Here is a 27,884-nt window from a genome sequence, read left to right on the forward strand (position 1 = left end):
CTCAGCCTCCCGAGTAGCTGGGATTACGGGTGCCCACCATGACGCCCCAGTAATTTTTTCACTTTTTAGTAGACACGGAGTTTCACCGTGTTGGCCAGGCTGGTCTCGAACTCCTGACCTCAGGTGATCCACCCACCTCAGCATCCCAAAGTGCTGGGATTATAGGCGTGAGCCACCATGCCCGGCCCCTGAAACTGCTTCTAAAGTGAGAATTCACTAAGTGTAGATTGTACTATTTCCCTAACTTGTTCTGCCTGCCACACTAAACAGAAAAGTCTCAAGTTATCCTGTAAGAGCACTGTGTACATGAAAGAGTTCCCCAGAAATAAGAAATGTGGTAGAAATAATGAGAGGTCTCATTTATTGGGCAGTTATGTCCTAAACACAGTGCTGAGTGTGTTTTGTCCACGTAATTCTTTGTGTCTTAATGACCTTGTGTAGTGTAGGTACACTTTGTTGTTGTTGTTGTTGTTTTGTTTGAGACGGAGTCTTGCTCTGTCCCCCAGGCTGGAGTGCAGTGGTGCCATCTCGGCTCACTGCAACCTCCGCCTCACGGGTTCACGCCATTCTCCTGCCTCAGCCTCCTGAGTAGCTGGGACTACAGGCGCCCACCACCGCACCTGGCTAATTTTTTGTATTTTTAGTAGAGACGAGGTTTCACCGAGGTCTCGATCTCCTGACCTTGTGATCCACCTGCCTCAGCCTCCCAAAGTGCTGGGATAACAGGCTTGAGCCACTGCGCCCGACCAGTGTAGGTACCTTTTTTTTTTTTCTTTTTTTTGTAGGTACTTTTTTATGCCCATTTCATAGATGAGCAAATGGTGGCTCAGAGGGCTTAAGTAACTTAAAGACACTTAAGGTAGTCACCATGGAAATAAGTAGTGAAGTTAAGAGTAGAGCAAGATGCTTCGGGCCATCAGAGCTTACCTTCTTCATCATGGTATTAGGCCTTCCCAGGTCAGTTGTTTGTGATTTGCCTTCTCTCAAACTTAGTTTCAGGCCAAGCACGGTGGCTCATGCCTATAATCCCAGCACTTTGCGAGGCCAAGGCGGGTGGATCGTTTGAGGTCAGGAGTTTGAGACCAGTCTGGCCAACATGGTAAAACCCTGTCTCTACTGAAAGTACAAAAATTAGCTGGGTGTGGTGGCGCCTGCCTGTACTCCCAGCTACTGGAGAGGCTGAGGCAGGAGAATTGCTTGAATCCAGGAGACAGAGGTTGCAGCGAGATTGCGCCACTGCACTCCAGCCTGGGAGACAGAGTTGAGACTGCCTCCAAAAAAAAAAAAAACTTAGTTTCCTCAGCTGTAAGATGGGGTCAGATATCTCCCTTGGTAAACTGAAGGAGCCAGAGCTAATGTGTGTGAAGTATCTGCTGCAGAGTGGGAGCCCATTGTTCTGCAGACAGTCATTTTTTAGGGCAGTGACCTGGCTCTGAGGTGGCCAGTCCCAGACAGATGGTCTTGGGAAGGAGGCAGTGAAGAGCCAGGTGGGGATTAACCTGGGTTAAAGTAGTGGGGCTGCCGCTTAGAAAAGGATAATTTTAGACAAAATTTTGACAGCTGGGCCTGTTTCTTTGTAAAGTGAAGAACAATGCCTATCATAACTTAAGGGTTACTTTTAGCATTGAAGAACACATGTACCTATCAGAACTCAGCCTTCAAGAAGGCACTCAGTAAATTCTAGCTGCTTCAAGCTTTCAGGGTTAGTTGAAAGCCTTTTGGCAGATACTAGGCAACCAAAGGGGAAAGCTTTTTTTTTTTTTGAGACTGCTCTGTCACCCAGGCTGGAGTGCAGTGGCACGATGTCTGCTCACTGCAAGCTCCGCCTCCCGGGTTCACACCATTCTCCTGCCTTAGCCTCCCAAGTAGCTGGGACTACAGGCGCCCGCCACCACGCCCGGCTTTTTTTGTATTTTTAGTAGAGATGGGGTTTCACCGTGTTAGCCAGGATGGTCTCAATCTCCTGACCTTGTGATCTGCCTGCCTTGGCCTCCCAAAGTGCTGGATTACAAGCATGAGCCACTGTGCCTGTCCTCTTTTTTTTTTTTTTTTTTTTTGAGATGGAGTCTCACTCTGTTGCCCAGGCTGGAGTGCAGTAGCCTGATCTCTGCTCACTGCAACCTCCACCTCCCGGGTTCAAGTGATTCTCCTGCCTCAGCCTCCTGAGTGGCTGGGATTACAGGTGTGCGCCACCATGCCCAGCTAATTTTTTGTATTTTTAGTAGAGATGGGGTTTCACCGTGTTAGCCAGGATGGTCTTGATCTCCTGACCTCATGATCCGCCTGTCTCAGCCCCCCAAAGTGCTGGGATTACAGGCATGAGCCACCGCGCCTGGCCTGGGAAAGCTATTTTAATAAATAAGGGAAAAGTCAATGCCACCTAACATTTTGATGAAGACGAATATAAGCAGAAATAAGCTGATGGCATTTATTTAGAAGGAGAAAGAAATGGAGAATCACAATACTCATCTTCTTTTGTAGTCTTGAAAATGTAGTGCATATTACCATTATTTTTGTGCTATCACACATTCTTCCCTAGGATAATGTAAGAAATTGATAGTTAATTTGGAAGACTTTGCTATTAAGTTGGCTTTGAGATACGTCTTTGTCTCATTCTTAATTAAAGCAGCACCCAATAAAGCACCTCTTTAACGATAAAGATCAGGCTTCTGGTGAGAAAAAATTGTTTTTCTTAAGTGAGGTGAAATCTGAATTTCAACCATTCTTGTATCAAGTGCAGGAGCCAGGAGTGAGATAGATTGAGTGGCACCTCCTTATTTTACAGATGCAGAGAGAGATTGAGACCCAGAGAGAAGGGATGGATTTCATGGCAGAGCCTGGAGTAGAATCCAGGGGTCTTGGTTCATCCCATTAGATAACTACAGAATGTCTCTAGGTTGCCCTTGCTATGTATTTAAAATAAATTAAAACAAATAAAAACATTAAAAACTAAGATGTCAGATGCCTTAAATGTTAGCATCTGGCAGTTTCACTTTATCTCCCCATCCTAAAATCAACTCAACATTATAGAGTATACTTGGCACTATAGAGTAAGACAAAGCTGGTTAGACCAGGTTACCTACCCTCAGAGAGTTTAGCCTCACAGAGAGTTACTGTTATACAGTGTGATAAGTACTCAGAGATGACACAAGGATTATAGAGAAGGTGGCAATTAATTTTACTGGGTAGGGCAAAACTGGGTAGGCGGGGCAGGCTTCCCGGAGAAGGTCACATTTGAATTTCGCCTTGAAGGATAATCTACAACAACCAACTGTAGGCAAGTGAAAATTACCCTTATGCCAGGTTTCTCATAAATACTTTAGGTTGCTGAGTCCTGACTGTGGTGGTGCTACAGGTGCATGGGCAAAAGCAGAGCTAAATTAATTTGGTTCCATTTTCAAGCAATAAGAGACTTGCAAAGACTATCCTTTAAAAAAAAAAAAAAATCACTAGAAAAAGAACTGGGTACGGTGCTGGACACAGTGGCTCACTGCTATAATCCTAGCACTTTGGGAGGCCAAGGCAGGAGGATCACTTGAGGTCAGGGGTTCAAGTCCAGGCTGTGCAGTTTAGCGAGACTCAGTCTCTACAAAGAATTAAAAAAAATAGCCAGACATGGTGGTGTGCACCTGTGGTCCCAGCTACTCTGGAGGCTAAGGCAGGGGGATCACCTGAGCCCAGGAGGTAGAGGCTACAGTGAGCTGTGATCGTGCCACTACTCTCCAGCCTGTGCAACAGAGCAAGACCCCATCTCAAAAAAAAAACCAAAAAACCCTCCACTATAGAAAATATGAAGTTCTGAGGAAGGGAACCATAATCCTCCCCCTATCCTGTTGGTGTTCTGGCTTTATTAAGGCTTTTTTCCTCTTCTGCCTCCCATAGAAGGGAGACTGTTTTATTCTTGCAACTGCAGTACCTGCACAAGAAGTCTGCTTTTAAAGTCATCTGTGGCTCTTCTACATGTATATTGATGGGTGAAACCACAGAGGGACACTGGAGTTTACTTATCAGATGGTTTTTATCCTGGTTTTGCTTTCAGGTATAGTAGAGTGCAATGGAGGAGTGGCCGAAGAAGATGAAGTGGAGGTCATCCTTGCACAGGAGCCGGCAGCTGATCAGGAAGTGCCAAGGGATGCCATCTTGCCTGAGCAGTCCCCAGGAGAATTTGACTTTAATGAGTTCTTTAACCTTGATAAGGTGCCATGCTTGGCTTCGGTGAGTGTAGCAGCACACTTAAAAATGTGTGGTTAAATTTGACCTGAGTATTTAAGACATCTTTTTGAAAGTGTTCTTTTGCTAGATGCTTTTGGGGTTTTTGGCTTTTATTCTTACATATTTAAATTTTTGTTGGCTTTGTTTTGAGAGGCCTAATGGATAATAAGAGTTTTTTTTTTTTTTTTTTTTTTTTTTGAGATGGAGTCTCTCTCTGTCACCCAGGCTGGAGTGCAGTGGCCGGATCTCAGCTCACTGCAAGCTCCACCTCCCGGGTTTACGCCACTCTCCTGCCTCAGCCTCCCGAATAGCTGGGACTACAGGCGCCCGCCACCTCGCCCGGCTAGTTTTTTGTATTTTTAGTAGAGACCAGGTTTCACCGTGTTAGCCAGGATGGTCTCGATCTCCTGACCTCGTGATCCGCCCGTCTCGGCCTCCCAAAGTGCTGGGATTACAGACTTGAGCCACCGCGCCCGGCCATAATAAGAGATTTTTGTGCCAGTTAACTCTCTTTTAAGCCAGTGGTGTTAGACTAAAAATTCCTTTTTTTTTTTTTTTTTTGAGACTGAATCTCTTTCACCCAGGCTGAAGTGCAATGGTGCGATCTCGGCTCATTGCTACCTCCGTCTCCCGGGTTCAAGTGATTCTCCTGCCTCAGCCTCCCGAGTAGCTGGGATCACAGATGCGTGCCACCACGCCTGTCTAATTTTTGTATTTCTAGTAGAGACGAGGGTTCACTATGTTGGCCAGGCGGGTCTTGAACTCCTGACCTTGTGATCCACCTGCTTTTCAGCCTCCCAAAGTGCTGGCATTACAGGTGTGAGCCACCACATCCGGCATACAAATTCTTTAGATGTTTACATTGTCTCCTTTTAGTTGTTTGTTGTAGACTTACTGTGAAGGTGGCTTTTTATAACTGACAATTGTTGTCACACTGATCTGCATTCCTTGGAGGAGGCTGCCTGGTTGATACTTTTTGGATGTGATGGTTCCAACCTTTAATGAAAAGGAACTTGTAATACTTTCAGTATTGCTGTTAAACTCTTGAGGTTCAGTCTTTCTAGACTTTAAAAGTAGTAGTAAGCTCTCCCTGAATCTTTTGCTACCCACCCTTGCTCCTGCCCCATCAGCATTTATGGATTAGTACCTACTCCTTAATCATAACTGCTCCTTATTTGATTATTGTATGAGCGGACAAAGCTGGGCACAACAGAGCAGGCAACATTGGTCTGTCTCCGTTGTCACTGCCTGTTCCCCTACACCCAGAAGATTGCCACCAAGAATAAGTGAGCAGGCACTGTGTAGTACTGATAGGTACAGGGCCACAGATGTGTTCTTAGGCAGTCTTCTTAAATTTTTCTGTGATGAGGTACCAGGCTTTATTTCCATTCCATTGAAGAACAATATTTTAGTATAAAGTACAAATGTCATGACAATGCCAAATTGGTATAAAAGTTTCTTTTCTTTTTTTGGAGATGGAGTCTTGCTCTGTCACCTAGGCTGGAGTACAGTGGTGCAATCTTGGCTCACTGCAACCTCTGCCTCACAGGTTCAAGCAATTCTGCCTCAGCCTCCCAAGTAACTGGGACTACAGGCACACACCACCATGCCCAGCTAATTTTTTGTTTTTCAGTAGAGATGGGGTTTCACTGTGTTGCCCAGGCTGGTCTCAAACTCCTGAGTTCAGGCAATCTGCCTGCCCTGGCCTCCCAAAGTGCTAGGATTACAGGCATGAGCACCACACCCGGCTTTTTTTTTTTTTTTTTTTTGGAGGAAAGGTCTCTGTCGCCCACACCGCAGTGCAGTGGTGCAATCTCAGCTCACTCTGCTTTCTGAGTTCAAGTGATTCTCCTGTCTCAGCCTCCCAAGTAGCTGGGATTACAGGCGCCACCAACACACCCAGCTAATTTTGGTATTTTTAGTAGAGATGAGGTTTCACCATGTTGGCCAGGCTGGTCTCGAACTCCTGAGCTCAAGTAATCTACCCGTCTTGGCCTACCAGAGTGCTGGGATTACAGGTGTGAGCCACCGTGCCCGACCAGTTTCTAAGCATTTATTCTCATTATTATCTCAATACAGATCAGCATGGTCCACACTTGTCTGTAGCACTGCTCTGAAGCATATGGAATGTGGCTCCAAAGCAATGTTGGCAACTATTTGTGTGGTTTTGTTCCTAAAGTTCCAGCAGCAATTTTAATTGTAAGTCTCCTAGCCAGTCCTTTGGATCATATCCAGATGCAAGTTTAATTTAGTAGATCTAAAACTGAGTGGCCCTTTCAAATTCTTAACTTCTGAGGGTATAGTATTTTTTTTCTTTTAGTGACTTTTTCTTTTTTCATTCTCTTAGAAGACAGATGGAATCCCAGCACTTTGGGAGGCCGAGACGGGCGGATCACGAGGTCAGGAGATCGAGACCATCCTGGCTAACACAGTGAAACCCCGTCTCTACTAAAAATACAAAAACTTAGCCGGGCGAGGTGGCAGGCGCCTGTAGTCCCAGCTACTTGGGAGGCTGAGGCAGGAGAATGGCGTGAACCCGGGAGGCGGAGCTTGCAGTGAGCTGAGATCCGGCCACTGCACTCCAGCCTGGGTGACAGAGCAAGACTCCGTCTCAAAAAAAAAAAAAAAGACAGATGGAATTTTTGTTTTGTTTTGTTTTGTTTTTTTTTAAGACAGAGTCTCGTTCCATCACTCAGGCTGGAGTGCAATGATGTGATCTCGGCTCATTACAAGCTCTGCCTCCTAGGTTAAGGCGATTCTTGTGCCTCAGCCTCCTCCTGAGTAGCTGGGATTACAGACACACACCACCACACCCAGCTAGCTTTTGTATTTTTAGTAGAGACAGGGTTTTACCATGTTGCCCAGACTGGTCTTGAACTCTTGACCTCCAGTGATCTGCCTGCCTCGGCCTCCCAAAGTGCTGAGATTACAGGCATGAGCCACTGCTCCTGGCCTAAACCTAAACTTTTAATAACAGATAACATGCATGTAGTGCTGATTGTTGCAGTAAGTTATCTGATCTTCACAAATCCCTTATAAATTAGATTACTATTTCCATTTACAGATGAGGAAATAGGCATAGAATTTAGATAACTTGCTCAAAGTCACACAGCCAGTAAATGGTGGAAACTGACTTCTAATTTATACAGTTCCAGTAATGAGTTTCTGCTCTTAACTCCCCCAAACATACTACCTCTGAAGCATATAGGTAGGAATAGCAACTGAGCACTGTTTGTCCTCTGGCCATTATCCTGAACCAAAACATGGTTAATGCTAAGCAGTCAGAACAAAGCCATTAACTCTGTCTCCATGCTTTCTGTGGAGGTGTTGTTAAATTATATATTCTGTAATCCACTAAAAAGCAAAACTGAGGTCAGTAAAAACAGATGCTGTGTGTTATATAACCAACTGAACTCTAATACAAAGTACTCAGAAAATTACAAGTCAATTGGGAAAAATAAGAAAGGCTGTAAAGGATATGAATATCAATTGACAAGTATGTAAGTGCTTAAAACAGTATTGGAGGCCAAGCGCGGTTGTTCATGCCTATAATCCGAGCACTTTGGGAGGCCAAAGCAGGAGAATGGCTGAAGCAGGAGAATGGTGTGAACCTGGGAGGCGAAGCTTGCAGTGAGCCAAGATCACACCACTGCACTCCAGCCTGGGTAACAGAGTGAGACTCCGTCTCAAAAAAAAAACAAAAAACAAAAAAAGTGTTGTATGCTTAGTAAGCTCTACAAATGTTGGGTGTTAATAAATATAAACAGAACTTTATCACAAAAGTGAGAATACACTACCTTTTATATAACTTAACCAAATTATTAGGCTACAAAGGAAATCGCAAATAACGCATTTGTTCGTTTTATTTAGAAATATTTATCAAAGGCTGAGGCAGGATCACTTGAGGCCAGGAGTTTAAGACTAGCTTGTGAGACCCTGCTACAAAAATAAATAAATAAAAATAAGCTGGGAGTGGCAGCGTGCTCCTGCAGTCCTAGCTATTCAGGAGGCTGAGCCCAGGAGTTTGACGCTACAGCAAGCAATGATCACACCACTGTACTCCAGCCTAGGCGACAGAAAAAGACCCTGTCTCAAAACAAATTATTGAGTAGTTCTAACCTCTGGACACTGTTCTAGGAACTAAGGCTATGGTAGTAAACAAAATAAAGTTCTCATCCTCATAGAGCTTACTTACAAGCCGAAGAAACACAAGGATCAGAAATATACACGCACATACACATGTATTTGTGGACTATATTCACTTAGAAATTGACAAATTAAAAGCCAGAAAAATGTATACAAACTGAACATTTGGAATACCTGCAAATTTAAATAAGTAATTTAAAAAAAATTTTTTTTTTTTTTTTTTTTGAGACGGAGTCTCGCTCTGTCGCCCAGCCTAGAGTGCAGTGGCCGGATCTTGGCTCACTGCAAGCTCCGCCTCCCGGGTTCCCGCCATTCTCCTGCCTCAGCCTCCCGAGTAGCTGGGACTACAGACGCTCGCCACCTCGCCCGGCTATTTTTTTGTATTTTTTTTTTACTAGAGACGGGGTTTCACCGGGTTAGCCAGGATGGTCTCGATCTCCTGACCTCGTGATCCGCCCGTCTCGGCCTCCCAAAGTGCTGGGATTACAGGCTTGAGCCACCGCGCCCGGCCAAAAAAATTTTTTTAAATATGGTACTCTTACTACAGTGCATGACACATGATAGATGCGTAACTATATTGAATGAAATCAAATTGGAAATACTGAATGTTTTAGAGTGATTAGCAGGAAGATCAGAAAAGTATGTGCAGAAGAAAATGTATAACCTTAAATGAATTCATTAGAAATCCAAACAAAAAGAAACTAGTGAAACAAATACAAAATGTAAAAATTACTATAAAAATGGAAAGCATTGATCAGTACAACCAAGTAACTCAAAAAGCAAAAATATTTCATGGAATCTGTTTGATTAGCAGAATGACATTATGAATCCAAGGATGTGATTTGTCTAAATGACCTAGCTTGAAGGACCAGACTAATAGCCATACAGGTTACCTTAAAAATGGTATTAAAAATCTACTCTAATAAGGGCAGCTGAAACACAAATTGCAGTTCCCAGGCTCCTCTTCTCAATCAGCTGATGGCTGACAATGATGTGGCAGAGGAGATACCCTGACCAAGAAGGCAGAGATATGGGTCCAGGTCTTTACTTCCTCTAGCAAGGTACCTTGTGAGGGAGGCCCTGCTATAGAATGTCCTATTTTGCTATGTGATAAAAATTACTGACTAGATAAACTTTAGGTTTAACCTTTTCATGTTTAAGATGCTTCAGTTTCTTGAAATTAGTATTTCTGCTAAATATGTGTAAAAGCGACTTGTTTCTGCTTGTTATGCTTTAACTATAATAAAAGTTTTGCTTCTCTAACAGAAGCAAAATTGGTTATTAGACAAAATATGGACGTGACTTTCAACACTTACTTTAATATCTTTAGGGAATGTCCAGATACTCTGTATTAATCTCCTCTGCTTTCTCATGTTATTTCTTTGTATCTTTCTTTTTTTCTTTTGCAGTATGATCATAATGGAGGAAATAAAAGTTAAAATGCAAAGCCATTATTTTTGCTATTTGTAAATTTCAAACTCTTTTCAACACTGAAACATTTTTAATTATGTTTTTTAGTTTTTTTGTGGGTTTTTTTTGTTTTTTGTTTTTGAGATGAATTCTCACTCTGTCTCCTAGGCTGGAGTACAATGGTGCCATCTTGGCTCACTGCAACCTCCGCCTCCCGGGTTCAAGTAATTCTCCTGCCCCAGCCTCCTGAGTAGCTGGGATTACAGTTGCCCACCACCACACCCAGCTAATTTTTGTATTTTTAGTAGAGACGGGGTTTCACCAGGTTGGCCATGCTGGTCTTGAACTCCTGACCTCAGGTGATCCACCCACCTCGGCCTCCCAAAGTGCTGGGATTACAGGCGTGAGCCAGCGCACTTGGCTTTTTAAAGTTATTTTTAGAATTCCTGTTTATCACTAAGATACTTATATTTTGGATACACTCCCCCAATTTTTCACAGTGATGTATCATGCTTATCTTATATTTTAATTAATACAAAATTAGTGCACTTAAAAGTCAGCATTATTTAAGGTATGAGCATCTACAGGTGGAATGTGATTGAAATTGTCTAGATAATTCCTCTGAAAATAGAAATTATGGAAACAGTAATTAGGGTCTTGAATTAAAATCCCTTCAAAAGAAGTATTTTGTGGCTTAGTTTGGGTATGGATTATGAAAACATTCTTCCAGAGAAGAACAAAGCATAAATCTAAGCTTCCCCTGCTTAACTTTGGAAACTGTGGGTTCCAGATTTCAAGTAAAACAGTCACTAATTCTGTCATCCATGTACCAGTTTTTGAAAAAGCATGTTTTCTGTTTATCAGTGGGATTGAAGTGAAAGTATATGATTTATTTTCAAGGATATGTCTGATTTTTGGATAGATGTTTGCTCTATCTTGTCTTTTCTAAATATTGATATGAATACAGCAAAAAATCAGTTTTGGATATTTGACTGAATTTATGGTATGATGTGAATTGAAAAACTTTTTAAATGCTTAAATTTAGTTTTTAAGAAAGATTGGCACTATTTTGTAATTTTTACCAAAGCAATTTATTGTTCATAATGTGTTATTTAATTGTCCTTATTAAATGAAAACTATGGAGGTTGGATTTGGAAACAGAAAACACCTGAAAACTCTCAATTGATCTCAAACAAATAGAGATCAGTTGTAATTTCATCTTCCACAGTCATACTTTTTCTAAACTTTGACTTGGAATTATGGTCTTTATGAGCTCTATTTTTTTTAGTCTTTGGCTTCTGAAACTCACAGGATTGAATTTCATAATGTTCATTACAACCTTGAAACCACTAAGTTTGAAGCAATGGTTTTCTTTCATCAGTTCCCCATTCTTGATGTTTAGTTGAAGGTCACTCATCAGCTTGTCAGTGGAATGCTGTGGCATTGACACTGTTCTCTGAGAACATTTGGTAGTACATGGATTTACTCCTGAGGCAAAGAATAGAAAACTGAAGAACTTTTTGTAGCATAGAGGCTTTGCTTTATATTCTTAGAAAGTAGGCTGGGCACGGTGGCTCATGCCTGTAATCCCAGCACTTTGGGAGGCAAAGGTCGGTGGATCATTTGAGGTCAGGAGTTCGAGACAAGCCTGGCCAACATGGTGAAACCCCGTCTCTACTAAAAATAAAATTAAAAATAGCCAGGTGTCTGGTGGCATATGCCTGTAGTCTCAGCTACTCGAGAGCCTGAGGCATGAGAATCACTTGAACCTGGGAGGCAGAGGTTGTAGTGAGCCAAGATTGCACCCCTGCACTTCAGCCTGGGCAACAGAGCAAGACTCTGTCTTAAAAAAAATAGTAATAAAAAAGGAAAGTAGATAGTTGGTTATACTCAGAAATTACCCAGGAAGGAGGAAGAAAAAGGTGTTCAAATTCCTAGGTTCTGAGAATGTTTATCTTCAGGTCACCAGCATCAAAGGAAATTTCAAAGTAAGTGACCCTTTCATAAGATTTAAACCTTCTTGTCCTTTTTCATCTAGAAACTATGAGTTTTTATTGTCTTTTTCTTCAGATGATAGAAGATGTTTTGGGAGAAGGGTCAGTCTCTGCCAGTCGGTTCAGTAGGTGGTTCTCTAACCCGAGCAGATCAGGAAGCCGATCCAGCAGTCTTGGGTCAACACCACATGAAGAGCTAGAGAGACTTGCAGGTAAAATGGCTTCAGATTCTGCCCTTGAAGGTAAACCTGGGTTTTTCCCTGATACGGTTCATTCGTCTTCATTAGTCAGGAGTCGATTAGGGTCAAAGGGTCTCTGGACAACTGAAAAGCTTTCAATTTGTGTCCTTTTAATATTGTTGAAGGGGCTGGGTGCAGTGGCTCATGCCTGTAATCCCCGCACTTTGGGAGGCCAAGGCGGGCGGATCACCAGGTTAGGAGTTCGAGACCAGCCTGGCCAACACAGTGAAACTCCGTCTCTACTAAAAATACAAAAATTAGCCGGGCGTGGTGGCAGGCATCTGTAATCCCAGCTACTCGGGAGGCTGAGGCAGGAGAATCTCTTAAAACCGGTAGATGGAGGTTGCAGTGAGCCGAGATTGCACCACTGCACTCCAGCCTGAATTAAAGTGAAACTCCATCTCCAAAAAAAAAGAAAGAAAGAAAAATACAGTTGAAGGCATGTTTCTTTACTGGAACAGATTAATTTTGAGTATGTTTATTTGCAATATCAGGTCTGGAGCAAGCCATCCTCTCTCCTGGACAGAACTCGGGGAATTACTTTGCTCCTATACCATTGGAAGACCATACTGAAAATAAAGTGGATATTTTAGAAATGCTACAGAAAGCCAAAGTGGATTTGAAACCTCTTCTTTCTAGCCTTTCTGCAAATAAAGAAAAACTTAAAGAAAGCTGTAAGTGTTTATAATTTTTTAGATATCTGAAAAAGTCTAGATGTTCAGTCTTCAGGCAGTTGGGTCTAACATACCTCTGTTTCCTAAAAAGTCAAATATATATTGGGTTTTTGTTTAATGTTCTTTTTTAAAAACTCATTTCATCAAAAATACCACCTCTTTGAGAATCTCACAGTAGGTCATGAGCCCTATGAGAACTTTTCCTATAAGTTCTTACCTAGGGTCTGGTTATAATAATCCAGTGAATGTTGAAAACAAACTCCAGTGAATGTTTTATTCCTCCAGAGCATAACTTACCATTTCCTCACAAATCTGCCCTAGTCTTCCATATTCTTGCTTAGGCTATAAATCCTCAACATAAAAACTTAGTGATATACTGACCACAGTGCAGGTAGGAATCTTGGCAATGTTGGGCTATCTGGGATTCTTGTCCCAGGTAACAAGTCTCCTAGAAGACTCATATCCTTCTGCAGGATGCACAGCAGGATCTTGTCAAGTTTTAAAGCATAGCACCTCATATTTGTGATCCCCCAGTATCTAGCATCTAAACATTTTAGGTTTAGTTTATGCCATCTCTTAGTACACAATTTGATTTTAAGTGTTACTAGTTTGTCTATTTTTGGTGTCAGTCTTTTCTGACAGTCTTATCTCAATTTTGAAATAAATTATTTTCATCTTATCTATCATACTAGCCAAAGAGAATTCCTACCAGATATCTCTTTGCTTGATTTAACCTGGACATTCTCAACTTCTCAGCACATTCAGGGGTTGTGCTTTCCGTGGAGGAGGTAGAAGCAGGTCTGAAGGGCTTGAAGGTGGACCAGCAAGTGAAGAATTCAACTCCCTTCATGGCAGAACACCTAGAAGAGACCTTGAGTGCTGTAACCAACAATCGACAACTCAAGAAAGACGGAGACATGACTGCGTTCAACAAGCTAGTGAGCACCATGAAGGCAAGTGGGACTTTGCCTTCTCAGCCCAAAGTCAGCGTAAGTATCTGGCACAAACCCACCCTTTTCTTTCTTTTTTTTTTTTTTTTTCTTTTTCTCCTTTTTCCCACCACAATAAATGGATTTTTAAAAAGGTATTCTGAGTAAGTTGGAAATTCTTTAGTAGTCATTTGGTCCTTGATGCTTTTGTGTGTTCCTTAATTATTAATACACTATTCGTTACTGGAGAAAGCAGGCTTGTGGTTAATTTATATGTATTGTGGGTAACAGTATAAAGATTAAAAGATTCAGTCTTATGTAATGCCTGTATAACTTTAAGTCACTGCTAAAATGAGGTAAAAAACCATCTTTTTGGATGACCTCCAGAGAAAATTTTGTTATTCAGCTACTTAAGTTCATATACTTTACCATATTTGTATAGTAAAATCTTTATTCACATCTTCTAATTATTGCCAGATACCAGGGATTACCTGCTTTCTTACAGCCATAGAAATCATTTGTAAAGTATCTAAGATGGGGCTGGGCACAGTGGCTCACGCCTGTAATCCTAGCACTTTGGGAGGCTGAGGCAGGCAGAACACCTGAGGTCAGGAGTTTGAGCTGGCCAACATGGTGAAACCCCATCTCTACTGAAAATAACAAAAATTAGCCAGGCGTCGGGGCAGGCACCTGTAATCCCAGCTACTTGGGAGGCCAAGGCAGGAGAATTGCTTGAACCCGGACAATGGAAGTTGCAGTGAGCCGGGGTTGCGCCACTGCACTTCAGGCTGGGCAACAGAGTGAGACTGTCTCAGAAAAAAGTAAGATGGGTTTGTCAAGATAATTACATTCTGTTAATTTACTAAGGGAAAAAGCTGTGGCTCCAAATTAAAAACAAAACTTGTAGGCATGAAGTTAGGTTACAGGGTGACACAACTGCATATCACCTTGTAAATGCAAGTGTTTATAATAATCTGGTCTTTGTCCTAACAATTTTGAGAGGGTAGTTCTCACCCATAGCGTATGTGTTAATATCACTATCTCTTGATACAAACTAATGGGGAGGCAGGGTAGATATGAATAATAAAATCATAAACATGGACTTATTCTAGTTGCTAAGTTCTAGCAAATTTACCAAATTGAGTTTTCCCTCTTTTTTTTCCTGTTCCCTGCTTGCGTTGGAACTTACCAGTTAGCTAAGATGCAAATAGCAATAGCTGTTTGAATCATTATGCCTTACACCGAAAGAAAGCAACTGACTTTTAGCATTCCTTATCTGACCAATAGTGCTAGAGATGTCAACATCCTCAGACAGAGGTGCCATTATTCCTTAGTGCCAGGACCGACCTTCTACCCTTGAAAGGAGGCACCTCAGATAGGTAGACTGACTTCTTTGTATCTGACCACACCATACCAGTTGCAGGAGAATGTCCCTGTAAACTGCTTTAGAATTATTTTTATACAAAGAATTATTATATACAAATACTTTCAAATGAAGACCAAACTGAAAGACGGTAGACTATCCTATTTTCCTTTCTTGTTACCTTTGTGTCTTGGTAATTGGGTGCTGGCTGCAATGGTGTGGTTCATATCTTGTAATTAGCCTCTTTCTTTTGGTGTGAGCAACTAAAAATATGGAAGGGGGATTCAGCAGTTTACCTGATGTTTTTCCACATTTTATTGTAGATATGATTCTAGGATTTGATATTAACACAATTTACTCTTGAGTTGTAAGGGCAATTGGTTTGATGTTGGGGTTTTAGTACTCTGAAGTATATCTGGTTTTAGCTGAGCAAATGAGCCTCAAACACCTGCCAAAGGGATAGATGACACATATTCAAGTGGTTAGGCAAAGGCTAAGACAAACTCAGCTAACAGGAAAGAACGCAACAAGGAAAGTAATGGAATAAGAATAGCAGGTGTTATCTCAAAATATTGCTCAATTTGCATGTTGTTAAGTCATGGTTTACTTTTTGAATTTAGCGTCTTTAATTACTACTGTGTATGTTTTGTATACTATTTCTGATCTGCCTCCGTCCATTTCGGTTGTCATATTGGTTCATCCAAAAGTAATACATGCTGGTTCAATCTAAATTATATTTTAAATTATAGATTCTATCCTCTAAGTATAATAAGCCATGTGGTATAAAGTTGTCTATTTGTTTTCATTAGATGGAAGTAAATGACTCTTAAAGAGATTACTTATAAAATAATCTGCCTTTAGTCCCAATTCCAAAATCAACAATAAAATACTTGGGTATCCTTGGGCTATTTGTCATGCCTAGACACTGCTTTGGACTTTGACAGCTCCATCTAGGGAAAGGGAAACTACACCAGAGAAAGCACTTCACGCAGAGCTAAATGGGCATAGGGATGTCCTGAAGTGCAGGAGGGAACTCCAGGCTGGATGCACAAAATGTAACCACTGGCCAGACCTGGTGGTGTACACCTATAGTTCCAGCTACTTGGGAGGCCAAGGTGGGAGGGTTGCTTGAACCCAGGAGTTCAAGGCCAGCCTGAGAACACAGCCTGAAGAACATAGACCTGTCTCAAAAAAAAAAAAAGGCCGGGCGCGGTGGCTCAAGCCTGTAATCCCAGCACTTTGGGAGGCCGAGGCGGGCGGATCACGAGGTCAGGAGATCGAGACCATCCTGGCGAACACGGTGAAACCCCGTCTCTACTAAAAAATACAAAAAAACTAGCCGGGCGAGGTGGCGAGCGCCTGTAGTCCCAGCTACTCGGGAGGCTGAGGCAGGAGAATGGTGTGAACCCGGGAGGCGGAGCTTGCAGTGAGCCGAGATCCAGCCACCACACTCCAGCCTGGGTGACAGAGCCAGACTCTGTCTCAAAAAAAAAAAAAAAAAAGGTAACCACTACTGCTTTAAGAGTAGAGGATTTGAATTTTGCCCTGTATGTGATACCCATTTTGGAACAGCTCGCTTAAAAAATAATAAAGTTGGCCGGGCGCGGTGGCTCAAGCCTGTAATCCCAGCACTTTGGGAGGCCGAGATGGGCGGATCACGAGGTCAGGAGATCAAGACCATGCTGGCTAACACGGTGAAACCCCGTCTCTACTAAAAAATACAAAAAATTAGCCGGGCGAGGTGGCGGGCGCCTGTGGTCCCAGCTACTCGGGAGGCTGAGGCGGGAGAATGGTGTGAACCCAGGAGGCGGAGCTTGCAGTGAGCTGAGATCCGGCCACTGTACTCCAGCCTGGGCCACAGAGCCAGACTCCGTCTCAAAAAAAAATAAAAATAAAAAAATAATAGTAATAATAAAGTTGCTGGGCGCAGTGGCTCATGCCTGTAATCCCAGTACTTTGGGAGGCCAAGGCGGGCAGATCACGACGAGGTCAGGAGATCGAGACCATCCTGGCCAACATGGTGAGACCCCATCTCCACTAAAAAGAAAGAAAAAAAAAAATTAGCCGGGCGTGGTGGCACGTGCCTATAGTCCCAGCTACTCAGGAGGCTGAGGCAGGAGAATTGCTTGAACCCTGGAGGCAGAGGTTGCAGTGAGCCGAGATCGCGCCATTGCACTCTAGCCTGGGTAACAGGGCAAGACTCTGCCTCAAAAAAAATAAAATAAAATAATAAAGCTTAAATTTCCTGAAATATGAAACTCTGAAATATAACAATTTTGGCCAAACCTGCATGTTGTTTACTACGATTTTAAAACCATATGTGTAGGCTGGGTGTGGTGGGTCACATCTATAATCCCAGCACTTTGGGAGGCCAAGGCCAGAGGATTGCTTGAACCCAGGAGTTCAAGACCAGCCTGGGCAACATGGCAAAATCCCCTCTCTACAAAAAATACAAAAATTAGGTAGGTGTGGTGGCATACACCTGTAGTCCCAGCTACTCAGGAGGCTGAGATGAGATGATCGCTTGTGCCTGAGAGGTCAAGGCTGCAGCAAGCCATGATCGCACCACTGCACTCCAGACTGGGCAACAGAACAAGACCACGTCTCAGAATTATATATATGTGTGTGTGTGTGTGTATATATATATGTATGTGTGTGTGTCTCCAATAAATTTTGTTAAAGGTAATGGGTAGCAAGAGTTGTCTCAACTAAGTGTTCCCTGGTTTCACCATTTTTCCCCCTTCTTTTGGTCACAGTGTTAGAAACCGGGAAATGGACTTACGGTTAGCATAGTGAGGATCTCTGAGGGGACTTTGCATGTACATGCGAACAGTCTTTCCATCCCCAGATCTTTTTTGGGACCTATGTGATGAGAGCGGAACAAGTTGGTCTAAGTTTTCTGTGACTTGAGCATCATTCTTCTATTAACTCCCTAGGAGTACTTTATGCTTTCTTTCATGTGGTCCCCAATCAATCTGTAAGTTAAGTGAGTTAAGAAAGTTAAAACCAGTTTTCTTTTGACTTTTTTAGCGAAACCTTGAAAGCCATTTGATGTCCCCTGCTGAGATTCCAGGCCAGCCTGTCCCTAAGAACATCCTGCAGGTACTTCACAATCTTATACTGAGGCCTTGGAGTCTTGAACAGTAGTCTTCTGAACCAGTTTTGTTTAGTGGTCCAGCTTTGGGTCTTAGAAAATGATCTATGTTGCCTGGCAATCAGAGATGTGATATTGCCTGACATAGTTTGGTGCTGCTGTTAATCTTAATGGGCAGGGGATGCGGGGTGGCTAAAAATGTTGACAAACTAAGCCTTGACTTCTAGTTTGCTTTGTAGTTTCTGTGGAACTTAAAAGTATCTAGCCAGGCACGGTGGCTCACACCTGTAATCTCAGCATTTTGGGAGACTGAGGTGGGGGGATCACCTGAGGTCAGGAGTTTGAGACCAGCCTGGCCAACATGGAGAAACCCTGACTTTACTAAAAATACAAAAATTAGCCTGGTGTGGTGGCACATGGCTGTAATCCCAGCTCCTTGGGAGGCTGAGGCGTGAGAATCACTTGGACCCGGTAGGCAGAGGTTGCGGTGAGCCAAGATCACATCACTGTACTCCAGCCTGGGCAATAGAGTGAGACTCTCAAAAAAAAAAAAAAAAAAAAGGAATCTATTTATAGCACTAAGACAGAGCAAATGTTGCTAGCCGAACATTCAGAGAAATGTGTCGCATGTACACATGCCAAGTCCTTCAGTTGAGCATGAGGGAGATCCATCTGTGGCGCTCAAAAGTTAATCCATAATTCACAGCCTCTGAGTAGAAGGAAGAACTAAGTTCACAGGGATTTGGCTTTTCTGCCTTTAGGAACTTCTGGGTCAACCAGTTCAGAGACCTGCTTCTTCCAATCTTCTGAGTGGCCTTATGGGGAGCTTGGAGCCTACAACATCTTTACTGGGCCAAAGAGCACCCTCTCCTCCCTTGTCACAGGTGTTTCAAACTCGAGCAGCCTCAGCTGACTACCTTCGCCCAAGAATACCATCACCAATTGGTAAATATACTTATTTGTCAAAAAGAAATATGAATTTATGGCCAGGCACGGTAGCTCATGCCTGTAATTCCAGCACTCTGGGAGGCCGAGGTGGTGGGCAGATCACTGAGGTCAGAAGTTTGAGACCAGCCTGGCCAACATGGTGAAACCCCATCTCTACTAAAAATACAAAAACAGCCAGGCGTGGTGGTGCATGCCTGTAATCCCAGCTACGCAGGAGGCTGAGACAGGAGAATCGCTTGAATCCGAGAGGTGGAAGTTGCAGTAAGCCAAGATCACACCACTGCAATCCAGCCTGGGCGACAAAGCGAGACTCTGTCTCAAAAAAATAAATATTACACTTTTGGGGGATGCGGGAGCAAAGGTGGAAGATATCTTATTATCAGCTGCTCTTCTAGGTGAATATGTTCATGTTATAGATTTTTTTTTTAATTGAAATCTAACTGATCCAACTCTTTAGTCTTATTCCTTATTTTGGGAATTCAATCCAAAAAAAGTTAATTTGGCTTCTTAAATTTTTCTTTGATACAGTAGAAGTCAGTGTAGTGGTTCTCTGTGAAGCTATTGAGTTTTGATAATCCACTGTTAAGTCTTATGGCTAATTAGGAATGTGACTGAAAGAAAAGTTCCAGAAAGTGTCTTAGCAAAGTTTTTACATGGAATGTCGTAGTGTTGTTCCTGCCATCGTAAGCTACTTTAGGCTGCTGGCCACTCTGGTTTCTGCCAAACAAACCTTGAGAGGCATTTTTTGAAATCTTCCGTCCACAGTCAAACAGATAGAATGAAGAGAGTGTGTACTCTCACAGCAATGGTGTCTGCTTTAATACCAGATGGCTTAGTGATAATAGGACAAATTGCTGGCTAGAAAAGCTCTTCTCTCCCAGAGAGAGGTCTTGGCTTTAAAAGGAGCAAAGCTGATGGCTTAGTTGAGAAGCAATTTAGACAGTGCTCTGGTTGAGGTCCACATAGCCCACTGTCAGGGCACAGACGGAGAGGGACATCTGTCAGCCCAAGAAATCAGTGCTTTCCAAGAGATGGCGTTCAGCAAGAAATGGCATGCATTAATGAAAATGCCTCCCTGATGCACACATACCATCTTGGTACTCACTGAGACTGTAACTTTCCTGACAGGTTTCACACCAGGACCACAGCAGCTACTCGGAGATCCATTCCAAGGCATGCGCAAACCCATGAGCCCCATCACGGCCCAGGTCAGGCTGAGCTCTTTCTCAACTCAATCTCTTGCTTGCCCTTCACCCTATTGGTGCATGGGGAGTGGAGAGCTGAATTGTTGTGATTCTTAAAAATGGTTTTGAGGCCAGGCATGGCGGCTCATGTCTGTAATCCCAGCACTTTGGGAGGCAGAGGCAGGAGGATCACTTGAGCCCAAAAGTAAAAATGAGCCAGGTATAGTGGCATGCATCTGTAGTCCCAGCTACAAGGAGGCTGAGGCAGGAGAATCACTTGAGCCCAAGAGTTTTGAGACTGCAGTGAGCTACTGTACTCCAGCCTGGGTGGCAGAGTGAGACCCTGTCTCTAAAACCAATAAATGGTTTTGATCTATATTTCAAGCTCAGTGAAGGTTAGACAATTTGCTGAATAATTCAAGTAATAAAATTGTTAATCTTGATCACTGCGATGGCAGCACAATTTAGTGAGGTTTGCAGTATCTAACTTTTCTCAGCTTCTGTTTAACTTACCTTTCTAAGAGTGAAGAGAGACCTTTGTAGAAAGTATGGTGTCCTCACTCTTCTCCTGACCCTCCCCTCTCCTTTTCAGCAGATGAGCCAGCTGGAGTTGCAACAGGCAGCTTTAGAAGGGCTGGCCTTGCCACATGACCTTGCTGTACAGGCAGCAAACTTCTACCAGCCTGGTTTTGGCAAACCACAGGTGGACAGAACCAGAGATGGATTCAGAAACAGGTAAATTACTAATCCTCATGTGGAGATTTACAGATAAGTTTTCCTGAAACTAACAAATTACTTATCTGCAGTATAATTCTGTTGCACATACTGTGGTATGTTGTTCAGTATGTGGTAGAAATTCCATCCCAATCCAAATCAATAGAACAAATAGATTAAATAGAGAAAATACGATTAAATTCTGCAAGGCATAGGGTTTTCATTCTATATGGTTTTATTTCCGTTCTTGATTTATAAATGACTTTTTTTCTTTGAGTTTGCTAATTAGCTATATGGAAGGGATGCTGCTTGCCTAATTTACCTCACAAGATTGTTATGAGTAAATATATTTTAAAATCTTAGGAGGTTTCTACCAGTTAAACAATTCATTTTTACAAATGCAACTAGCATAGCTCCTTATTCCTTTTCCCACAGATCCAATGTTCTTACCAAACTCCCTTGATGCAGGTTTGCTGCATCGACAGTTTCTTGGCCAGAGCTGATGGGTTTGTTGATGAGACTTGTTAACAAGTAGATTGCAGAGTTCACTCTCCTCCTCTTTTTCAATAGTTGCAACAAATGGTAAAATGAAATTATAAGTTGGGGAGAAAACGGAAAGGGGTGGCAATGTTATTTTAGTGTAAAATAAAACAGACAAAACTATATAAAACAAATGTGTAGCTTACTATAAGGCAAACTTCCTTGTTAACTACTCAGAGGGCCTCCATGTGCCCTGTACCAGTAATACCCGTTTTCCTCCTCAGAACTCTCCACTGTCCAGCCTTTAAAAGTAATCACTACCTTAATTAAAAATAAGTAATTTATCACCAAAATACACATCCCTGAACACTATAGTTTAGTCCACCCTTAAAATACTTGGTACTTAATGTTTTGATGTGATTCTTAAAGTTACTACCACAGTGCCTCAGTGTTTTGCTTCACCTGTTAACCCTTTCAGAAGACACTGAGACCAGGAGAGACCCTTACACAAGCACATCCTATTTATAGCACCCTTCAACCAAAACAGAGAGCTCCAGACTGGTCTGCTGAACCCCTCACATGCTTTCTCTCTATAGCATAATGCTGTTACCTAGTATTCATTGATGTGATTTGCGTCTTTCAGAGTACTTTTAACTTTTTTTTTCTTTTTTCTTTTTTCTTTTTTTTTTTTTTTTTTTTTTGAGACAGTCTCTTGCTCTATTGCCCAGGATGGAGTGCAGTGATGCAGTCTTGGCTCACTGCAACCTCCTCCTCCTGGGTTCAAGCAGTTCTCATGCCTCAGCCTCCTGAGTAACTAGGATTACAGGAGTGTGCCACCACGCCCGGTTAGTGTTTTGTATTTTTAGTAGAGATGGGGATTCGCTATGTTGGCCAGACTTGAATTCCTGGCCTCAAGTGATTCACCTGCTTCGGTCCCCAAAGTACTGGGATTACAGGCATGAGCCACCACACCTGGCCCAGAATTTTATATGATCTTCACATCAACCCTGTGAGGTAGATGAGGGGAGGTACATAACTGCATTTTACAGATACAGAAAACAGCTTTTTACAACATGGCTTACTCAAAACTAGCAAGCATATTTGAGTCAATGTCAGTCTAGCCTTCATGTTTTGGATCAGCGTCAGCCTCTTAGGTCCTCCCTGTGTACAGCTGTGTCCCTCCAACAAACATGCCTTTCCCCTTACCTTGCTTTTTAAAATTGTATTCATCACTGTCTAGCATACTATTTATTTTTTGTCTCCCTGCCTGTAGTAACCCCACTCCATCCTGCAGCCCCAAGAATATAACCTCCATGAGGCCAGAGATTCTTTTTCTTTTATTCACTGCTATATTCCAGGAACCCGGAACAGTGACTGTAGCAGGTGCTCAAATATGTTTACCAGAAGGAATGACAGGTCATGTGGAACCCCCAGTTTGGGGTTCATTTTTTAGTCACTCAGAATAGTACTGATCTGTCTGCCCGTGTTGTCATATACACAGTCACAGCATGGCGGCAATGGGGGTACTAACTAGAAAGAAGCCATGAATTTAGATTTTCCATCTATCAGAGAACTTCAGGTCAGTGACTACACTTGGGTCTTGACCTTTGAGGCCTGAGATCAATCTTGTGTAGACCAAGAGTGGTCCTAAAATAGCTGAAACTGTTGATTCTGTATTTGATTTGAATGAGTGTCACACAGAGCATCAGTTCTATGCCAGGCACTGCGCTAATTATTGCTACTCCCTGCCCAGTGAAGCACAGCCAGCCCTAGAATGAAGGCCCATCCTAGCGCACCTCACTGGTGTAGTCTTCAGTAAACTATACACCAGCTCTGGATAACCCTATAATTCCAAGGCCCTCCCAAGTTCCTGTACCTGTTCCATCTACCTGAACTGTTGTTCTCTATCTTCAGCTTCTTGTTGATCACACCCAGTGGAATGCAGCTTCTTTCCCAGGAAGCATCCCTGCAATGCCTGTTATTCCTTCTCACCCCTCCATTTTCCCATTGTACTTTGTTGGTGCCTACTATCTACATGCCTTGGTTTGCTCTAGGTGATTGTTTTCCCCACTAGACTGAGAGCTCTTACAAGGCTGAGATCGTGTTTCATTTTGCTTTTGCCTTCCCGCAGAACTTAGCATGTACTTTTGCATATGTTAGGCCTAAATGCTTGGGAAATTGAATTGGATAAGGGAAAGGGGATGTTAAAATTCCTAGGCTGGTCTTGAGTATTATATGGTTTTAAGACTTGAAGTTAAGGAGATTGGGGTTCATGCTGATAATTGGTTTGTTCACAGGCAACAGCGAGTGACCAAGTCACCAGCACCAGTGCATCGAGGGAATTCTTCTTCCCCTGCCCCTGCTGCCTCCATCACAAGCATGGTCAGTGACCTTTAGTGACTGTGAAGGACTTAAAGGCTTCTCCCTGTTTGGTTGTGCATGTGTTGTACCACTGTGTGCCCTAAATGTCCTTGAGTTCCTTCCACAGGAATAACTGACCTAGTAGTCTTTCATACCTATTAGGTTTTTCCCCTTTAGGACAGTCTAAGTCTTAGGATTTTAATGAAGCCCCTATATTGGGGAAAATATGTTCCAGCAGAGATGATCATGGGCCAGGGCACACAAGGTGATATAGTATGTTCAAAGAAATGAACCAGGTGTGAGGAGACAGGAGGACAATAGTGAGAGAGAGGAGGTGAAGTGGACAGAGGTGACTGGGTCAGACAGTGGCGGGTCTATTGAAACTTGCAGAGGAGTTCACAAATTCGGATTCACCATTTCAGGTCTCAGTGATACAAACTAAGGCTGGAACAGAAGGGTTTGCTTATATGCAGTGACAAGTCTAGTTTTAAAACTTTATATCATTTATATCATTAAAAAATGTTTCATTCCAGCTGGGTGTGGTGGCTCACACCCGTAATCCCAGGACTTTCAGAGGCCAAGACAGGTAGATTGAGTTTAGGAGTTCAAGACCAGACTGGGCAACCTAGTGAGACCGTGTCCTCTACCCCTAATACAAAAAATTAGTCGGGCATGGTGGTGCACATCTGTGGTCCCAGCTATACTCGGGAGGCCGAGGTGGGAGGATCACTTGAGTCCAGGAGGCAGGGTTTGCAGTGAGCCAAGATCATGCCACTGCCCTCCCTAGTGAGTCCCCGTCTCAAAAAAAAAAAAAAGTTTCATTCCCCACAGATCTTTATCATCCAATCAAAGCTGATAGAGAAGGAAAAAAAAACTTTGCAGTGTGCTTCAGAACCCCACATGGGTCTTTGTACCAGTGACCTTGAAGGCAGCAGGGTTTGGAAGGAATTTTTCTGTTTGTAAGTCATGCCCTGTCTCCTGCCATCAAAGATATGGGGTTGTTTGGTGAGAAAAGGCAAATGCAAAATAAAATCACCAAAGTAGAACTAGTGAAGAGATAAGAAATGACTCCAAATGATTAATCCTGATGGCTGAGGAGACTATTGAGATAAATTTGACTTTTCTGGTAGCCAAGTTAAGAAGGGAAGTATTAGGAGTATGGAGTAATTCTGGTTAATCCTGATGGCTGAGGAGACTATTGAGATAGTCTAGTAGCCAAGTGAAGAAGGGAAATATTAGGAGTTTGGAGTAACTTTGGTTCTGACATTGTCTTTGAAATGTCTTTTCACACAAGGAAGGTCTGCTGCTCCAAGTTATATTTCTGGCCATGTTCTTTCTTGCCAGCCTAATCCCAGGCTGGGAAGTGGGTAATGCAGAGGCTGCATAGGCATGTCCCCATTATCACAGAGTTGTAGGCAAGGGATAATGTACTTGGGACACTGCCTGTTTGCCCCATTCTGTTTTTCCTCCAGCAGCTACAGAACAGAATACTAGAGTTGGCCTTTGCTACCAATGTGGGGACTCTTTGTTGAGTAGATTGGCCAGTTAATCCTGGCTTAGTATTACAGAAAGGCACTTAGAGAATGTGCTAATGCCAGTTGTTTTTCTCTGCAGCTTTCTCCTTCCTTTACCCCTACCTCAGTGATTCGTAAGATGTACGAGAGCAAAGAGAAAAGCAAGGAGGAGCCAATATCTGGAAAAGCAGCTCTTGGTGACAGTAAAGAGGATACTCAGAAGGCCAGTGAAGGTACTGCAGAGCTGTTAAGGGCACTGCTCAAGAAAGTATATAATGGAGAGAACATGGGCCTGAGTGCTGTGCTGTCCAGCCTGATATTCTATACAAAGCCCTGGGCAAGACCACTAGCTTCTCTGGACTATGGTTCTGTGTCAGTGAGAAGGTTCTGTGTGACAGTGAGAAGAATTGTGCCAGCTCACAGTTGCTCAGTTGCTTGAAATTCTGACCAATCTAAGAGTGCTACTACTAGACGGGTAGAATGAGTGTTAGTTTAGAATCCTTAGTTAGGCTTCAAAGTTGAATAATTAGTATACTTATTTGGCAAATTAGTATAATTCAGCTAGTTTTACTTCTGAAAGATTATATCCAGCCTGTGGACTTAAGTGTCCAACATAGGAAACATGTGAGAGGCTTTTAGGAGTTGCACAGTAGGGATTGTGAAGGACATGGTAACGTGCGGATTCTAAATTAGGGTTTACACAGGTGTTACAGTATAGATCTGAGAGATTTTTGCCTGTGTTTGAGAAGGCTTGGGGTGGGTGGTGGGGAGGAAATCTTGTTGGTACTATTAAGACAGTTTGGTTCTTTGGCCACACTCTAATTGCCATTTAGATTTTGTTGTGATGGATTTGCATAATCTAGGCCATAGCCGTTTGTGCAGAGAAGGGTTCCCAACAATTCATCTTCTGGTCCTGTTTATTAAGCAAATGATGGTTCCTACTGTGTAGTTCTCTAAACTTGTTAAGGGTATCAGATAAGAATTGTGACCTTAAGAAATGAGATTTATTAGACCAGTGGGAGACTACAAGTGTTTGGGAGAAGTTTACCAAAATATTTCTTGTTTGGATCCTCACAGAGAACCTCCTGTCCTCCAGCTCTGTACCCAGTGCCGATCGAGACTCTTCTCCCACTACAAATCCAAAACTGTCAGCGTTACAGAGGTCTTCGTGTTCCACCCCACTGTCCCAGACCAGCCGTTACACCAAAGAACAAGATTATCGACCTAAAGCAACTGGGAGAAAAACACCCACCTTGGCATCCCCAGTTCCTACAACACCTTTTCTCCGCCCTGTCCACCAAGTTCCCCTTGTCCCCCATGTCCCTATGGTTAGGCCTGCTCACCAGCTTCACCCAGGGTTGGTACAGAGGATGCTGGCCCAGGGAGTACATCCACAGCATCTTCCAAGTTTGCTCCAAACTGGTGAGTTTCCAGCCTGACTTGGGTGTCATTTTGTGGGCCTAGAGGACAATTATTGGCATTGACGAAGTGCTATAATGTGGGAGATTTCCATCACTTAGAAAGATGTTACTAGAGTCTCCCATCTAACTAGCAGGCAGTGGGTCCAATCCAATCTCCTAGTCCTTTGAAACATTAGGAACCTAGCTTGAGGATTTTTTTTTTTTGTAGAGACAGAAGTCTCACTCTTGTCTCCCTGGCTGGAGTGCAGTGGTGCGATCTCAGCTCACCGCAACCTCCGCCTCCCGGGTTCAAGCAATTCTCCTGTCTCAGCCTCCCAAGTAGCTGGGACTATAGGTGCACGCCACCAAGCCCGTATAATTTATTTTGTATTTTAGTAGAGACAGGGTTTCACCATGTTGTCCAGTCCGGTCTCAAACTCAGAATCCTAAGCTCAGGCAATCTATTCACCTCAGCCTCCCAAAGTGTCAGGATTACAGGCATGAGCCAGAGGAATTTTTTTGTCAGAGTCTCGGTCTGTCACCCAGGCTGGAGTGCAGTGGTGCAATCTCTGCTCACTGCAACCTCCACCTCCCAAGTTCAAGGTCCCTGCCTCAGCCTTCCGAATAGCTGGAATTACAGGCGCCTGCCACTATACCTGGCTAATTTTTGTATTTTTAGTAGAGACGGGGTTTCACCATGTTGGCCACACTGGTCTTGAACTCCTGACCTTGTGATCTGCCCGCTTTGGCCTCCCAAAGTGCTGGGATTACAGGCGTGAGCCATTGCGCCTAGGCCTTCATTCTTAACAAAATTCCAGATCAGCAAAACTGTACAGTGAAGCTGGAAAACTTCCAGGTAGCATTAAGACTACTCAGCTGCTTGCTTTTTCTGCTGAACAGGTGTGCTTCCTCCTGGGATGGACTTGACTCATTTACAGGGAATATCTGGCCCTATCCTGGGTCAGCCCTTTTACCCTTTACCTGCTGCTAGTCACCCTCTCTTAAACCCTCGTCCTGGAACACCTCTGCATCTGGCAATGGTGCAACAGCAGCTACAGCGCTCAGGTAGGTTCAGGAATTTGACAGGTGAGTTTGGGACAGACTTACGGAGTCTTAAAGCTTTTAGGACTAGTTTTCAGTGGACATGAATTAACATTCATTCTTTAACTTGTTCTAAGTTTGGGACAAGAGTGTAACCAGATAATAAGATGGAGTAAATTGA

The 27,884-nt window shown here is 43.1% G+C and overlaps 1 protein-coding gene across 4 annotated transcripts in view; it reads left to right on the forward strand.

The window, feature by feature from the left end:
• The window catches only part of EIF4ENIF1 (eukaryotic translation initiation factor 4E nuclear import factor 1), a 57,726-nt gene that overhangs the window by 28,657 nt on the left and 1,185 nt on the right, over window positions 1-27,884 (forward strand). For 2 of the 4 annotated variants that reach the window (XM_025400062.1, XM_025400063.1), the window contains exons 7-18: window positions 4,040-4,215; window positions 11,839-11,974; window positions 12,496-12,675; window positions 13,432-13,664; window positions 17,998-18,069; window positions 18,823-19,006; window positions 20,138-20,217; window positions 20,789-20,928; window positions 23,685-23,769; window positions 25,363-25,495; window positions 26,340-26,684; window positions 27,563-27,727. In XM_025400062.1, the coding sequence (XP_025255847.1) occupies window positions 4,040-4,215; window positions 11,839-11,974; window positions 12,496-12,675; window positions 13,432-13,664; window positions 17,998-18,069; window positions 18,823-19,006; window positions 20,138-20,217; window positions 20,789-20,928; window positions 23,685-23,769; window positions 25,363-25,495; window positions 26,340-26,684; window positions 27,563-27,727 (1,929 nt within the window). Of the gene's footprint in view, window positions 1-4,039; window positions 4,216-11,838; window positions 11,975-12,495; window positions 12,676-13,431; window positions 13,665-17,997; window positions 18,070-18,822; window positions 19,007-20,137; window positions 20,218-20,785; window positions 20,929-23,684; window positions 23,770-25,362; window positions 25,496-26,339; window positions 26,685-27,562; window positions 27,728-27,884 lie in introns of all 4 variants that reach the window. The other 2 variants (XM_025400061.1, XM_025400064.1) reach the window with 2 other exon arrangements.

This window comes from Theropithecus gelada, chromosome 10 (assembly GCF_003255815.1).
Source record: "Theropithecus gelada isolate Dixy chromosome 10, Tgel_1.0, whole genome shotgun sequence".
Taxonomy (NCBI): Eukaryota; Metazoa; Chordata; class Mammalia; order Primates; family Cercopithecidae; genus Theropithecus; species Theropithecus gelada.